General features: G+C 37.4%; 1 protein-coding gene across 4 annotated transcripts in view; it reads right to left on the reverse strand.

Annotated features, from left to right (window-relative positions):
• BMP2K (BMP2 inducible kinase) overlaps positions 1-16,742 on the reverse strand; it is a 65,978-nt gene that overhangs the window by 26,583 nt on the left and 22,653 nt on the right. The window contains exons 2-12 of one of the 4 annotated variants that reach the window (XM_010575477.1): positions 14,248-14,366; positions 13,843-13,989; positions 12,812-12,913; positions 10,967-11,109; positions 10,547-10,668; positions 9,469-9,550; positions 8,693-8,825; positions 6,015-6,118; positions 3,792-3,871; positions 1,990-2,180; positions 498-676 (exon numbers count right to left, since the gene is read on the reverse strand). In XM_010575477.1, coding sequence (XP_010573779.1) covers positions 498-676; positions 1,990-2,180; positions 3,792-3,871; positions 6,015-6,118; positions 8,693-8,825; positions 9,469-9,550; positions 10,547-10,668; positions 10,967-11,109; positions 12,812-12,913; positions 13,843-13,879 — 1,173 coding nt within the window. In that variant the 5' untranslated portion in view covers positions 13,880-13,989; positions 14,248-14,366. Of the gene's footprint in view, positions 1-497; positions 677-1,989; positions 2,181-3,791; positions 3,872-6,014; positions 6,119-8,692; positions 8,826-9,468; positions 9,551-10,543; positions 10,669-10,966; positions 11,110-12,811; positions 12,918-13,842; positions 13,990-14,247; positions 14,367-16,742 lie in introns of all 4 variants that reach the window. The other 3 variants (XM_010575479.1, XM_010575478.1, XM_010575476.1) reach the window with 3 other exon arrangements.

Genomic DNA, 16,742 nt, shown 5'->3' on the forward strand with positions numbered 1-16,742 from the left:
TGAACAGTGTTAAACTACATGGTATCCATGAAAAATCTAGACATACAGAACAACAACAACAAGGAAGCTCTTCACTGACCAGGGGAATTTCAAGAAAGCAAAAACTGCAAAAATCCTACTCAGATGGTGTATGTACAACCATCTAGTGCAAGCTTAGCATTGTCACCCAGATAAGTCCTAACGTTTATCTCAAGTACATTTACACATATACAAAACCTTTATTTGGGCCACACAGTGATGATTCAAAGCAAGCTGGGATTCAGGGTCTAACTGCAAAAACAAGACAGCACAAAGAAAGCAGGTTTCTAGGATAAGCATTACAGTGCCTATGAAGAGACAAATCAAAGGTAAAAGGAAGGGGCAGGAGCCACGATCCCTTTCTCTCTCCTAGCAGGAAAAAAGCAGGCCACAACAGCAGAAATCTTAACACATGATTCAAAGTGTTATTAACAAGCATAATATGCCACTTAAACTTGTCTAACATATTTGACTCATACCTGCTGAATGTAAGCATCCTGTATTGTAGGTTGCTGCTGCTGGTGATGTAAATGGTGTAGCTGCTGTAGCCTCCAGTCGCCCTGCTGCAGCTGCTGGAGAACTCTGTTCTGCTGCGGGGGGTGCTGGTTGGTCCCTTGGGACTGTAAGATTTCTTGTCCGTTCCCTGGTCGCACGGTTCCTGTGATATTCAGGCAACACCACTGACATACTGATATCTAAAGTTTAGCTAGAGACCTCCCTGGCAGTGAACCTCTTTAGCGCTTCATGGTGAAACAGTTTATAAGCTTCCCTTCCCCGTCTGACAACTGGTAGATACTAACTTCACTTCTCCTCTCAATGCACAATTTCCACTTACAAGATGCGGGAAGCTTACTTTGGTCGCACGACAGAGGAAGCTGGGTTCAAGACTTCTGCTTTACTGACACTTAAGTTGTATCAAAGCATACAATTTTGTATGCATACTTCCCCCCCCCCTTAAGGGAACTATTGGCTTACTGGTCAAATTCCCTTAAACAGAACACCTGATTAATTTTGTCTTTCAAGTGTTTTTCTAGCCTTTTAAGTAAGCAGTTACTAACATAAATCAACATCTCTTGCATGCTGTATTTATATTCTGAAGTGCCCAGGAATCATGTGTTACTTATCATAACAGGCAAAGCTTTCCAAGTTGGATATTATTTGGATCCTGTCTAGTAAAAGTTGTTTACACCTGGGAAACACATTCTCAGTGCCTTTTAATTGGAGGCTTTGCCAAGATCGTCCCTGAAGCTACTCTTCCTGACTGTAATAGACACATAAGATCACAAAGAGCAACTAGGAAAGCTTACAAGATACAAATGAAAATTATTTAGCTGAAATATTTATCAGAACCATAACTCTTTTTGAATGAGACAACAAAAAAACCTCACAAAGGATTTATTTAAAACCCATTTCACTCAATTGAATCTCCCTCAATTACTCCTCTGTTGCCCTCTATTGCACCCACAGTGCCATGTGAAATGCATCGGTCAACCATTAGAGAAGTGAAGTTTTTACATGGTTCCAGCCCACAAATAATACCAACATATTGTTGATATCTCTTGACTTATTGAGGCAGAGGGAAAATATTTTTCCTACTACAACGAAAGCAGTTTGTTACAGAAGAGCTCAATGCTTTCCATGACTTATTTGAAAATAAAAACTAAGCACGAGCTTCTCTCAAACAGACCACAGTGGGGAAGTTAGTTCAATATCAGTGTTAAGCACAAAGAAAAAAATACCTTCACATCTCAACAATTTGCATTTAGTTTTTGTGGCACCTACTGAAACTTTTTACTTGCACGTTCAGAGTCTATCGGAAAGGATGAAGATTTGGGTTTTGGCATATAAAAAGCTAACAGATGAATGGAGTTTTAAATGTTATCCCTACTAGAGCAAAAAAGAAAAAAAAAACCCACCCCCAAAATTCATTCTTCGTTTATTTTAGTCCATCCTTTTACTCTCTTCAGTTACCTTTTTGCCCACGATTACCAAATTCACCAGGAACTTGTACTTTGACCGGAGTTACTGAGCTCTGGATCGTCAGCACACTAGAAGTGGCAGTGCTTGAATTGGCCTTTGGTCTTTGTCGCGGTGCAATTGAGGTTTCTGTTGGTCCAACAGTATCTGTTATTCTGAAACGGCAAGTTTTCCCATGGAAGAAACTTGATAAAAAAAGACTGTTTCTTCTTCAAATTAGACACAGTATTATTTCTTAACAGCTCAATTATGTCTTACCCATGTGCCGCTCTACTTCTGAATTGGATTTTAATACTTTGAAATTTGCTTCCTAAAATTCCACTCGCCACCCATTGCAGCCATAGAATATACAACCGCTGCAGAACAGCATTAAGAAGGAGCTATGCAATGGACTTATTACCAAGGAGACCGTTTCCTCTGTATAACCTTTCCTCAGTTCACACTAGCGAGTGAAAGTTATGTCCAGCGCTTGAGTCGGCAATCCTATGACTAGAGATATGACTACTTCTCATACATACAGGAAATAAGGTTAAGAAAAATCTCTTCTGTTAAGTTCACTCATTTCTACCTTTTGTTAAGAGATTTAACCTCCAGCAGTTTAAACACTCAAACTGCTCAAAATATTGGCATCTCCCCTGAAGCACTTCAGAGCTGTGTAACAGGCCACCAGGGTAATAAAGATGTTCAAAACCAAAGTACTTTTGAGCTTTAATCCCATTAACGGGTCATAGTAAATGCATTTTTTGAAACTGTCCAACTGCTTAAAAACACTAATTCAACATCTGAGCTCCAGTAGTTAACACCCCATATTAGTTCCTAACACATTGTATCAAGACATCATCTGCCTTAACCTGCTGTAACTGAGGGCCATCAAGAAAACATTATTTAGGAAGAACTATAAATCTTCCTACTATCATCTAGCAGATTTAGTTGGGAGTTTAAAACATTTTTCCATAGATACTCTGTGCTTGCCCTTCATCGTACATTACCAACTGTCAACAGAGCCAGAAAACAACCACATCCAGACTACAACATTACCTTAAAATGGCAGAGACACATCTACAAATCTCAAACACGGCTAAGATGAGCCCATTCCTTTGCTTCTCATTTACAACAGGCTAATGAAGTCAGAGTTGAAATAGAGATGATAATTGTAGCTGAATATAAAAGTACTTAGGTCGTACTTGTTGGTACATTCAAAACTCAAACAACTTCCATTAACAAGGAATGGAAGTATAAAGGATTCTTCCAGCATTAGCATTCAGTGTACACCATATACCGCAGCAGAAGTAAAAAGCATGAACAGGAATTCCTGAGGTTTTAATCTTGTTCTTATTAAGAAGTACAGAAAAAGGACTATTTTGGTATAAAAATAGGAATTTTTGAAAGAATTACCTTCATCAATCAGATTTGATTTGCACATTTAAATGAAACTCTGCATAACAGTTTAACTGTACCATATTATCCTCACCTGCCACTAAAATCTTTTATTTCAAAATTCACTTAACATACTAAGAGAAAATAAAGCAGACCAGAAACAGACTGCCAGCTCTTACTTATTCCACCACCAAACACACTCTCATTTTCTCTCCATGGATTCTCAATACAATAAAAAAAGCAATGCAGTGGAATCCAAAGAGAGACTTGAAGGTGTTAGAATTCCAGTTTATCTTTTGTAATGACCTCTGCTACTAAAATAATTTTTCATTTATCAACAAGCACATGAAAACAGGCCTTAGACAAACAGGTAGCCTAACAATATAGGAAAAAAAAAACTAACCACATGCGCTTCTCACCTTGCTTTTATTTGGCTTTTTCTAGCAGCTGCCTCACTAGCTGTCATGGGTTCAGGAAGAGTTGAAGGGACAGGAGAATTCTTGGGAAAAATAAATTTGCATAAATTAAAAAAATGAAATCCTGAAAGAAAAAAATCATTATATATTGAAGAGGAATACTTGGGTTCAAGTTCTTTCATGTTACATGCAGAACTCACTCACACAGCTGTAGATTAAAGGTGTTTTAATTTAACAGTATGTCTGTGTTCTCTTACCTGCTGCGAAAGTAAAACAAACACATTACTGATCTGACTGTTTTATCAGCTACTTCACTTCTTTCACACACTACCAGCTATCAACAATAACACGTCCCCAAATGTTTTCTTGTAACTAAACAACTTACTTTAGTCTCAAGTTTAAGAGCTAAAACAAAGCCTAACATTTAGATTAAACAGTAGTTTTTTAGCCCACTCAGCTCTTCTACCTCAACACAAATTGCACAAAACCATGCAGCATCTAAGCTTCTATGGTCCTTTAACTCATCCCCTTCTCAATCAAATTCCTGAATGAATTACTTTTCACCTAAACCACCTTTAACCAAGGAAAATGGCAATTTTGGGGCATGGAGGAAGAATATTATCTCTAATTACGCACACACTACCACCTTATGTAAAGGACTCAAATCTAAAACTGGTCACAAATAGCAGAGACCGAGTTAATTATCAAATACTGCTTCTGAAGGGTACCATCAGTACTGGATTTAGTCAACAGTCTAGTAAAGAGACAGGCAGGCGTATTTCTGACTTTCCCTTGAAAAGAAAACAAGCTGCTGTTTAAGACAGGATACTGCAATCAGCCAGCCTCTCTTCTAACCTGTAACGGTTGTTCTTACATTCTCACAAAACTTCAAGGGGGAGGGTCGGAGTGTCCACGTGCACATTTCTGTGCTACTGCTCTTTTAAGGCAGCCATGAGTGCTAGAGGGGCAAGCACTAACAATGGAAATCAGCAGAAACCAGGGCATAGACTGCTACTCTTACAGCTGGTTTAGCACCCCAGTGGAAAAAACACACCAAACAGCTTGCTTCACTTTGCAAGAATACTCCAGGTACTTTCACTTTCCTATGTCTATCAGAGGGCAAAGGGCCAAGTAAGCAGGCAATTCCTCTCTGCAGGGGAAAAATAAAAAAGTCCAAGTAACAGACATATACTCAAGTTACTTGAGTGAAGTGATACTACTCCTCAAATGAGTAACGTAGTAAAGTCTCAAATTATGTTACGTCAAGACAGGCTCATATTTAAGGATAAATTGAGGAAGAGTACAGTTTTCGCACCTCCTATTCACGTGCTGCAACAGCATAACGCAAAACCATTCAAACCACGTGAAATTCAGCCTTTGCCTACAAACATTAAGTACTTAAAAGATTTTCAGGTTTTTAACTTAAGTTTCCAAAAAGCAACCCTCACATTTATCGAGCACTTTCTTCTACAAGAATCAATGATAAAGGAATTCAAAGGGATCTCCGCAAGTTCACTTTTCTGCCTCTGAAGGCAGACCTTACTACAGTTGACATTTGTTCCAAAAAGAATTTTGAGATGGATTTTTCCTGATACCTCTTGAGAATCACTTTATAATACTGAACATCATTGATGTGCCCTCAAATTCCATTGCACAGTAATTAGATCTGTGAGTGAGATGATCTTTGAGAGAAAGCTCAGACTTTCAAAGAAAGTTCAAACTCACATGGAAAATAAGGATAGGAATACAGGCTAACCAAGGCACTATTCTGTTCGCCTTCCAGTTCACCGTAGTCCTTCCAATGGATTAACGTAACGGCTAAGGATGATTAAGAACAAGAGTTTATCCAGAACAAACAAAAAAAAGCTCTTGACGCTACAGTTACAACATTAAACCTTCTTTGGCCAACAAGTTTAAGTTCTGTAGTATATTTCGTATTAATTGTGTGAGACAAGAGATTAGTAATGGTTAAAACATTGTCAGGTATTGGTGCAGTATCAATATAATTCATGAAGCTATGCCCTCAAAACTTAAAAATATTTTGTTTAGGTAGCTAATATTGCAAGTACACAATATCAGCTCTAAGCATACTCTGCTCTATGTTTTATAATCTAGGAACAAGGTTTACGATGGAATTGAAATAATATTTCCAGCTAATTTGATAGACTTCTCTCAATGCCACCTACGAAACACACTGAAGAAAGAAAAAAATTAAAGATTACTTACATTAATGTTAGACACTGGACAATCCTTTTTGGCAAATTTAAAGGCAAAGAAAGATACTTGAAAGATATCGGGTCTCTGTTCTTGATCTGGTTCAAGCATATATCCTGCAAAAATTGTTAAGACCAAATTATCACTGTTGGATATCAAAAAGCCTGTTGAGATAGCATGCTACCATCAAGAAGAAATTCAGCAGCTCTGCCGAATGACCTTACCCCAGAGTCAGTTTTATTGTTATATTGGTTTTGGGGTGTGGTTTTTTAGTACTTTTTGTCAAGTCAAATAGTTCCTAGGGTCAAACACAATTCGAGAATACGTATGCTGTTTGATATTTTGACACTCAGTTGTGGAAAGGGTAGCTAAACTGAAGTAATAATTAATAGCTTCAGAGGGAAACAACAGAAAACCAACTCACAGTCCTAGAATTTTCTAGGGTTAATAGAAAATTCAATGTAGCTAACAGAAGATCCACAGCTACATCTAACTGTATCAGGCTAAGGTTCTACATCATATTTTGTCTTGCAGGTTTAGTTGGCCTTGCATGCTTTTGTATATTTAAGAAAAATATAGTTCCACAGATAAAAGGACTTTCTCCTGACAAGACACAGAATTTCACATGTCCTCCCCAAACATTAGCTTCCCAAATTACAAGGTGTGCTGTTTTTCAAGCAAATCGAAGTTACTGTGTACTGTTTACTATACGATACTGAGTACACAATCAGGAAATCTTGCCTAAATGACCCAAGAACCCAAATAAACAGCGAAAGATATTTTCTAAGCAAGTTAACCCCCTAACAATACGTTGAGCTACAAAGAAAATGAACAACCTACAAAAACTTAACTTCTCAGTTTTGATGAGAAACTTGAGCTACATTTCCAAAACTGTTCAGTAGTACAGCCAACCTTAAACAAGATTTTGTAAAAAATCTTGAAGTAATTAAAAAAAACTGTATCATTTTAGACAAATATTACAATTTTACTTAAAGCCATTAATTCATGGCCACTACAGTTCACAGCAAGTTTTATTTTTAATGGGTTTTACAAAGTAAAGCAGATTTACACTTGCAACGATGGCACCATTAAGTGGAAACAGAACGCTTATCACAAAGTGACTCCTGCCACTTGATTCTGATATCTTAGATATATGAAGTAGAGAATGTTTAGCCTGTCGCTCCCCACTCGCCACCTTGTAGAAGAGCTGATATGAAGCCAGAAGTCCCTGACATACTTTTTATGACCAACTGCAGCTTTTTTGGCTTTCGTTCCAAATCGAAAGAAGGAAAGTTTACATTACGAGATTCTTCCCCACCCACATATATTCCATGCCAGCAATGCTCATCTTGGCACAGCACTTCATGAACCTTAATAAATCAGCCCTCATACTTACAAGATGACAGGATTAAAACCTGTAGTCTTCCAAAAGTAGCATTGTGACACAGAGAAAAGTACTTCAAGACTTGAAAATTCATCTCATTTTGCCAGTTATTAAGTATTTGTAGAAGGTAAATGCTTACCATGGTAACCACTATTTCTTTATTATTAATGTGCTGAAAAAAGTGGTTTGGATTTAGTATTTCCTATTATATAAAAGCACAAACTATGTGGTCAACACATTCGTAACTCAGAAATAAATTTCAAGAGCTCCTATTCAAACTTTCTCAATTTCTCATATTCTGTCAGTTGCACTCCTCCAAGTTTAACTGCTCAAAGTTCAAAATAAAGACCAGTGAAAATACTCACTATTATTGTAAATATTCAATCCTGTATCTCTCTACATGGATAACAGATCAATTGACCTTGTTGTTGTCCTAAATTTTCCTTCACACTCTTTGAGCTTTGAAGCTTTTGCCAGAGTTCATGTCCAACACTTAGGGTTGCATAAACTTCATCAGATTTTTCTTCTGTTATAAATCATGAAACTACAATAAAAGTACCCCCAGTGCAACTCATCTCAATACATGTAAGTTTCTACACTAAACTTGCACTTCAAGTTCATCTAAGCACAACTGTCTAACTTGGACAGATAATGCTATTAACTGTCTGATGTTCCATAGAAAATACACACTTAAGTGCAAAAAGGAACTATGAGTAAATTAAGAGCTTCTCTTCATTCCCATTATCCCTTCGTGGTTTCCCACTACCTAATAAAAAAAAACCAAAAGTCATCCACGCCTCCCAAAGAAACCAAAAAATTCTTTTAATTTCAGCAAAGCTCTTCTGAGTTGAGAAGTACAACTTAATCTGGCAGGTCTCTGCACCATTTTATTCTGTTTCAATTCTGAAGTTATCAACTCATCCACTAAATGCCCAGAATACAATAGCCAATTTTAACACGTCAGCTGTGCAGGAGAAAGACTTGTTCGTACTTCATTCACCTGGCACACATTAAGTGCCATTTCAGAGAAGTTTCCTCTAGGTATCTGAAATTCCCCTCTAGGCCAGCACCTCCATTCTGTACCCTGTGGCACAGTCCTCCGTTGAGCAAACCGATACGCAAGCCTCCTTTCAAGGGCAAGTACAGGAGTTACAAGACAAATAGTAGCCAAGAGCAACTCCCACTGTTCACTGAACAACCCAGCCAGTCTGCATCAACCATCCAAGCCACTCGCCTCCATTAGCAGGATCTTCTGTTTTATTTGATTTATGAAGCAAAAGAATTGCCATGCTGCCCAGATACTTACTTATCAAACAGTGTATACTATGAGAGTATCGGGAATTGTCTGGAATGGTAAAGCTTCCATCGCAAATAGCAACTTGACTTTCTCCAAAGGGAAGCGAGAAGAAACAAAGTTTATACAGCAAGCAGCCAAGTGCCTGTAAAAAACAAATACAGGCACCATAAAGGGTTGAGAGTAAGGCTTTTTGCACAATAAAGCAGCACCAACAAGAAACAAATTGCACCCTAGCTACAGCTGAAGCTTACACTGTTATGTAGAAGCTACATTATGAAACACTTTATTCATGTGACAAGCTGATACATCAAGTAGCTCTAAAAAGGCTTTCTTTCCCACTGAATCCTATGTTCAACAACGAAGTACCAGAATTAGAGCATAACCCAAGAGCTGCACTAACATTGTCATATTACCCAGAGATACCAGTAGCATTTCTGCTGAATTTAGTCTTTATTTAGTTCACTGCACACCACCTAATAAAAACACCTTTCCCTATCATGCTGCCAACAGGTTTCCACGAGAAATCACTGGTGACTATGAAGCAGCAACCTGAGTGACAAGAAGGAAAACATTTCTAAATCATGTCCCCCTTAACTCAAAATGATCATCAGACATCGAATTTATTTTATTTACAGAAGACATAACTACCAAAGATACCTCTACTATATTCTACGTTGTATAGCTGCACGATATATTTCGCTTCCAGATAATTAGTTTTTCAAATAGCCAATGCTGCTTTTAACTTCCCCCCACATCTCTTAATTAGTACCTGATTTTTTGCTTACCCAGATATCTGCCTTGGTAGTAATTGGTTTTCCGCCATAAAGATTGATCATTTCAGGAGCTCTGTACGATAGTGTTGTATACCTAGCAGTATATAATTAAAAGAGAACATCGATGAAAAGCGTGCCTCGGAACTAAAGGAGTGTTTTCCTGCATCTGCCACACGCACATCATTCACACCCAAGTTTCAGATATGCACCTGGAACTGTCGTACACAATCCAAGTCATTTATTGCATTTACAGCATCACACAGAATATTTGGAGTAGCAACATAAAATTATCATATGCAAGAATAAATATTTAAGTCAGCTAAAACCTGCTTTTAATGGTATTTCCCCAGCACATATACTTCTGCAAGAGTCACTCTGCTTAAGTACTGCCATAACCAGTCATTTGAACGATGTAGTGTAAGAGTATTACCTATCACATAATGAAACAAAGAATGCAGACTTCAAAAAAAACTAACATCTCAAAGTAATTACTAAACTGGTAGTCAAAGCATTTTTAACAGCTGGGAAAAAAACCCATATCACTTCATAACTTGAGAACAAATAGCCTGTATTTATTCCTCTGCAGTAGTTAGCCTCAAGGGGCAAAACCGAACTAACACATTTTCAAAAGTGCGTCTGTAATAAAAGTTCAAATATTTTTCTGATCAGTCTTAGAAGAATCAACATCGACCTTACTTTATAAATAAGACTGTAAGTAAATCCATTCCAATGCTTATTAACATCAGTTCTTTTTCTTTCATACAATTAGCTGTATTAAAATAGCACAAATTTAAAATATCAAACTCCTAAAATGGCCAGTAGTAGCCAGACAAATATTTTTGAACCATTTAATTTCAGAACAGCATGCTTTTTTCCAACACTTTTATTCTTGAGTATCAGTTTCGCAAAAACAATCTGTGCATAAATGGAAGAAGTCTATGTTACCAAATAGTTCCCATGTTTTACTATATTTATGTCAACATTCGTTTAAGTTCAACCACGAAGTTCAATTCATAGTAAGATACATGCACACTGCACAATAATACATGGAGTTTCCTGCTTATGATAGGTCACATAAAAGTGAACTTACTTTTTAATTTCTTCTTCAACCAAGTTAACACCATCTTTTTGAGGATTAAGGTATTTGTTAGTGGCACTGCCAAAATCACAGAGAACATAGCTCCCGCTGTCATTTAACAATATATTCTCCACCTTGAAAGGAAATCAACAAACAGAAACATTAGATGAAAGTAATGGCATTAATTTCAAAGTTTACTGTTACTATGCATTCTCACACACAAACAGGAAAGTTAACAGAAAAATCAATTGACAAACTTGCCATTAGCAATAACTGACATGTTACGGTTTAGTCTCTCTGTTTACAGCTCCACCAACAGCAACTGCTTCCCTAACTACAAGTCAGTCTTACTGAACTATCTCCTGTAGTCTCAATCCTTTTTAAGTAGATCATTATTTTAAACCTCAATGTTTCTTTGTATTAAGTTCATACCTTTAGATCACGGTGAACTATAGGCGTTTTGCACTGATGCAACCGAGCAACAGCTTCACAGGTATCACAAAATATTCTCATTACTTCTGACTCAGTAAAGCCTGTCTGCAGACGCTGATTCATCTGATTCACAACTTGCCCAGCTAAAGAAACAATAACGTAATATTTTATTTTTTTTAGTAATTCCTATCATGTACAAAAGTAAAGAATTATCTATATGCAAGAAGTCCACAAATAACATGCAAGAAAGTTTTCCACAGTCACTGTATTTAAAGAAAACAAACCTGGTTTTCCAAACACGCACTCTTACATCATCCTACATAGAAAAATTACTGTCTCAAATGAAAAAAAGAGTCCCTATGACTGAAACCCATTTGGGACCAATTGTCACAAACACAAAGAAGCATCCATCAGACAAAGATGTTACCTCAAAAGCATGTCTTGCATTTAGATCCATAGCCAAAACCCTGGCAGCCAACCAAGCTTAATTTAATTTGAATTCTAGACACCCTCTCTGTCTTTCTGGAAGACAAAGGCGGGGGGTAGGGGGTGGGAGGAGGAGGGGAAAGAGCCCAAATCCACCCTTTCAGAAAGACCTCACTTCACCTCTTCACAGGTTTCTTTCTAAGATCAGGAATCATTATTTGCCTGTTTCTTCAAGTAATTTTACCCAGATAATACTAGCTCTTCCTACCACAATGCTCACTTAAGACTAAGAGACTAAGCAAGACTCATTATCTGGAGGGCCTTGGTGAGCGTTCCATCGAAACAAGGGCGCTTTGCAAAAGAAAACCCTAACACTGTCAAGTCATCTGACAGTTGACATCCACATGGCTATTTACCTTTATAATTAAAGAAAGAGTGCTACCAACAGGGAGTCAGAAGTGAACTCCCACAAGGGTACAGAAATTCACCCATACAGCAGGGCAGAGGGCCAAAAATGCAGCCATTAGTTTTCATGTTCTCCTTATTCCCTTTCCTAAAACATACATCAAGAATGTCTTTAGCTCCTGATGGTACAGATTGCACAAGCTGCATCGTTTACTGCTTCTACTGCAAATAAAACCAACATAAACCTCAACTTAAAGTATTCTTCAAGCGTTACAATGGGGTGGGTTTTCTTTCTAGTGCAGAAATACTTAGTTTGTTTCTGTAGCACTCGTTCTTCCATCATCACCTATTTGGGTTAACCACCATCTTGTATTATTAGGTTGGGGTCTAGTCACCCTAAATTTTAGATAAACTTCAAAAGTTAAACTCAATAGCGAGTTTATTCCAATGCATTTGTGAGGTGGGGAAAAAGAATAATCTAGAAACTACCTGGTTTTATATATTATTTGAAACAAAGTTACATTATAAAGCAGGACCACAGGACTTTTTTTTTTGGCCAGCATTATCAACACTATACTATGCTCATTTATAACCAGTCACCTGTCAGATAACAATATTAAAGATGCTTTACTCTTATCTTAAACAAAAACAGCAGAGGGAGAACAGCAGCAAAAACCTTGCCAATCTTTCCTACCCAATTATGTTCTAGCCACAGTTGATTGGCACAAACAGAAGAGAAGAATTTCACTCTATACCTATACAAATAATTTCCCTGTTTCTGATCATACTTAATTACAAAGCCATGTGAAACTGACTTCTACATTTTCTCAGTGTTCAACAGGTCAGTGCCTAAGTAACAACACAAACAGAAAAGCAAAGAAAATTGGATTCCAGCTGTGATATATGTATGTTAACCTTTTATATTAAGGGAACAATTCCAAGTAAAAATCCCAGGTGATCAATACAAACATTTTCCCTGCATTTACCCTGAAAACCTAAGAGTTTTCTTCTTACCTCGACAGTACTCCATGAGAATGAGTACCTCCCAAACATTATCACTTATGGAGTTAACAGCACAATCCAAATAGCTTACAATATTCTTGTGCCCAGATAACTCTTTCTGGAAAAAAGAAAGAAAATTTACATTACACTTAAGCACAGAAAAATTTAAACAAATAAAAGATAGTACAAGTTTCCAGACAACCATTTAGGATTTCAAGTAAAGTTACCCCCTGCCCCATATCCACCACTCTTGAGAAAGTACCACAAACGCAAAACATAACCTCATCACTGCCAGCTATGTCAGAATGACTGCTATATATCAAACGCAATGCAATTACCATTCAGAAAAGAACATTCACGTGCTTTTTACTGGGCAGTGCAAACACATCCTAACTGCTGCATTCTAAAACAACGTTGTGAACTAGTAATAACTACAGCCTTGATATGCAGGAGATGTAGAACCACCAAGCTACTTGTGCCCACGCTAAGTTAAACTGAAAAACAATCATTCATTTATTAAAAAAGGTAACTGGAAAAAAGCCGCAACTGGTGTAGTCTGAACTATTACAAAGTTTTACAAAGTTATTACACACAAGCAACTGAAGGTGTCTGCAAGGAGGAAACGAAACAACTTGAGCCACTTTAAATCTGGAATTAAGCAATGCTTATTTCCTATCTGACTATACAAGTGTCATCATCTATACTACAGAGTTTCTGCCTATAAGATAACATAAGGTTTACGTTAAAGTACCTCATATATAATTAAACAGGTGCTGCTATGATTAGAACATGTGTAAGCTAGAAGTGTACGGAGATGGAGGTAAATAGTCTTCATAGTTCCTGCTAGAAGGCAATATAACATATTTTCTCTTGCCCAGTCCGCAACTAATTTGATTTTTTTCTTAAGTTTTTTTTTAATTTGTCAAGTAATCATATACCTAAGTGTGCCTGACTAAACCTTCTAATTTCTCCTTATTTGCTAGTCATCTGCTGAAAAACAACAGAAACTCTGATGATGTAGGGGAGTTAAGGTACACACACACCAGTTACCCCAATACTGGACCGCAACTTGGAGAACATGCTTACGACTGCTCAGGACAACAATACTTCTGGAAGCCACCAGCAGCATCATTCAGTTAAGAGAGCTGTGGCACATGGAGGCCTTGAGAACTTAAGGTACCGCTGCACACCTGGAAGAAATTACTTCTGCTTGGCAACCGGATGTACTGACCAAATCGACCACGGTATCAAATCCGCCTTTTATAATTGCTAAGTTATTCATGCACCAACCCTAAACTCGGCATTAGTTGCAGAAACTAACAGTGCAAAATCGGGACTGCAAGGTCAAAAGAAAAGGTGGTCTAGAAGCAATTATCATTTAAAAGGCATTTGGTGTACGTATATTACAAATGAATACATTCTCCAGTTACAAATAATGACCTTCTTACCATTATGGTGATTTCTCTCTTGCATACGTTGAGATCCGGCACATTATTAACATACATTCGTTTCAGTGCACAACGTATCCCACCATGGGTACGTACCAGAAACACAGTTGAGAAGCCACCTGGAAAAAACAATTACAAGCAAATGAAGCTACTTGAGTTTTTGTATTCCTCTAGCCAACACCACTACACGTTAAGAAATGCATAGGAAAGTCTATGGCAGTCACTGAGTTAAGAGTAACGAACACTTGAAAAGTTACAAAGATTTGCCACCTCAACCCATTTCACATAGGTGAAGTATTCTTGACAAAAGCCTAAGAACGTTACTATTCTGTTACAACATTAAACAAATATATTTGAAACGCATTTTCACATTCAAATATATCTATCAAGCCCAATGCAAAGTCTGTGTATTCAGGTATCAACCCTCAAGTACCTTCAGAGTCATTCAGAAACCTGAACAAAGCCAATGTATTCTCCAGATCTTCACAAATTTCCAAATCCCCTGATACTTGATAAAGGTTATTATTAATTCCCTAAGCCTATATTTTTAAACAGAGAAATTAAAACACTAAAAAAAGATAGTCTTGAGAGATACCGAAGAAGTCATGCAACTTTTCAGCACAGCCTAAAAGACAGATGGAACCTCCCTGCAATCACAGACAGTGCAAGCAATCAACTCTGAAGTAGTGTTTTTATTTGAACCCATACTAACTACCCAGTTAAGAACTAAACATTTTCCCACAACTAGTCCCATCAGGAGCATTCTTAGTCCCAACAGCAGCATGAACTACGAGTCATATACACTCAAGCCCACCTCCCAGCTTCCCAGGATGAGGTTTTTCTTGTTCTCTTCACTGGTAGAAAAGAATCATGTAGACAAGAATTACACACAGAAGCAAAGTGAAACAGCCTACACTTCCAAACATTCAGGCAAACCCAAGGGAAAAACAACACTCTGCTGTTTTATCTGTCTGTTACCTTTAAGTACTGCTCAAGGCGTCAAGCAGATTACATTAGCATCCCCCAAGGTTCACACACACAGCTTTCCCACAGTTTTAGGCAATCTGCCTCATAGAAGAGCTCACGTAAATCCGTACTTAATTGACTGCTGTCTGATGGTAAGCCAACTATTACCACGGGAACTTTCAACTAGTGCAAAAACTCAGCTATACAATCAGGACAGAAATATGTAAATTAAAACAATTAACTACTCTGATATTCAGGCAGGCAATTGAAATGCACGCATTTCACATTCCCTGATAGAATCTGCAAGCAGCATTTCACATTTCCTGATATAATCTGCAAGCAGCATTTATTAAGCATAATACACCTCATCTGATACAAGTCTCATGTGCTTGAGTAAACGTGCACGTAGTAATTCACAACTGAAGCAGCTAAGTTTTATTAGGAAATTTTCCTGATGATTAAGTATATAATATTTTTTAATTTAATTGCTCATTTAGCCAAATGAAATGCTACACTGTCACAACAGGATTACTGCCAATTTTAATACAAGAGCTGAAATTCTGCAGAATTATTATACTTAACCTAGTTCACGTAACAGGGCATTCCCAAAACATTAACATGACACCCACTCTGAAAGTTATTCAAGCTCTAATGCCAAACTCCAGCTGGGGCTGAAATGATCCTATAGGGCTCCCCTAATACCAGCCTGGGGAATAATACTCATAGCGATGTGCAGACCTTCGGTAGTGGAAGATTTTTTTGTACTATCCTCTCAATAAAAAGAAGCTTTTTTTTTAAGCACCAATATTTGACCAAAAATGTAAAGCAATACTCAGGTAAAGCGCAAATGTCTAACGATTAGACAACAAAAATAACTTCTTGGTTTTTTAACCAGTTTTGTAGCCATAAAATTCTCTATGACTAGCAGGAAGACAAGAACAAAATGCCGGATTTCAAGTTTCCCTGACAAGGGTTTTTATGTAACCAGAGCAGACGTGACTGGATAAAAACAATCAGTAGAAAGTAGTGAAAAAAATCTAAATTCTCAGACAACTGCTCTTCTTGCCATTAGGTGGCAGTATTAACCAAACTTGAATCCTCAAGAAGACCTAAACGCAGACCTATTCCCCATTTCACCAAAAAGTAAGTATGTGACCTTGAATTGTTTTCCATTAGTAAATATCACCACTATGGAAATCCTTTCATCAAAGAGCCAAGTGGCATAACTCTGAACAAAACTTGAATAAGTATATTACTATTTACAGAAAACCTATTAGTCACCAATGTTCTGGGAATCTTTACTCAGGAAAATCCCAAACCATTAAACTTTAAACTTTTTCAGTCACTTCTGATGTTCAACTTCTCACTGAAAGCACCAAAGCAAGCAATAATCAGTGCTTTAAACATTCATGACAACTCTTCTTAAACATTGCTAAAGGTCAGGGTGGAGAAGGAAGCAAGTACATATGTGGCCTTGTGCTATACAGAAACACTACCGCAAATAATGAGTACTTGCTTTGCCCAGAGAC

This window comes from Haliaeetus leucocephalus, unplaced genomic scaffold (assembly GCF_000737465.1).
Source record: "Haliaeetus leucocephalus isolate CR32 unplaced genomic scaffold, Haliaeetus_leucocephalus-4.0 Scaffold484, whole genome shotgun sequence".
NCBI classification, from domain to species: Eukaryota; Metazoa; Chordata; class Aves; order Accipitriformes; family Accipitridae; genus Haliaeetus; species Haliaeetus leucocephalus.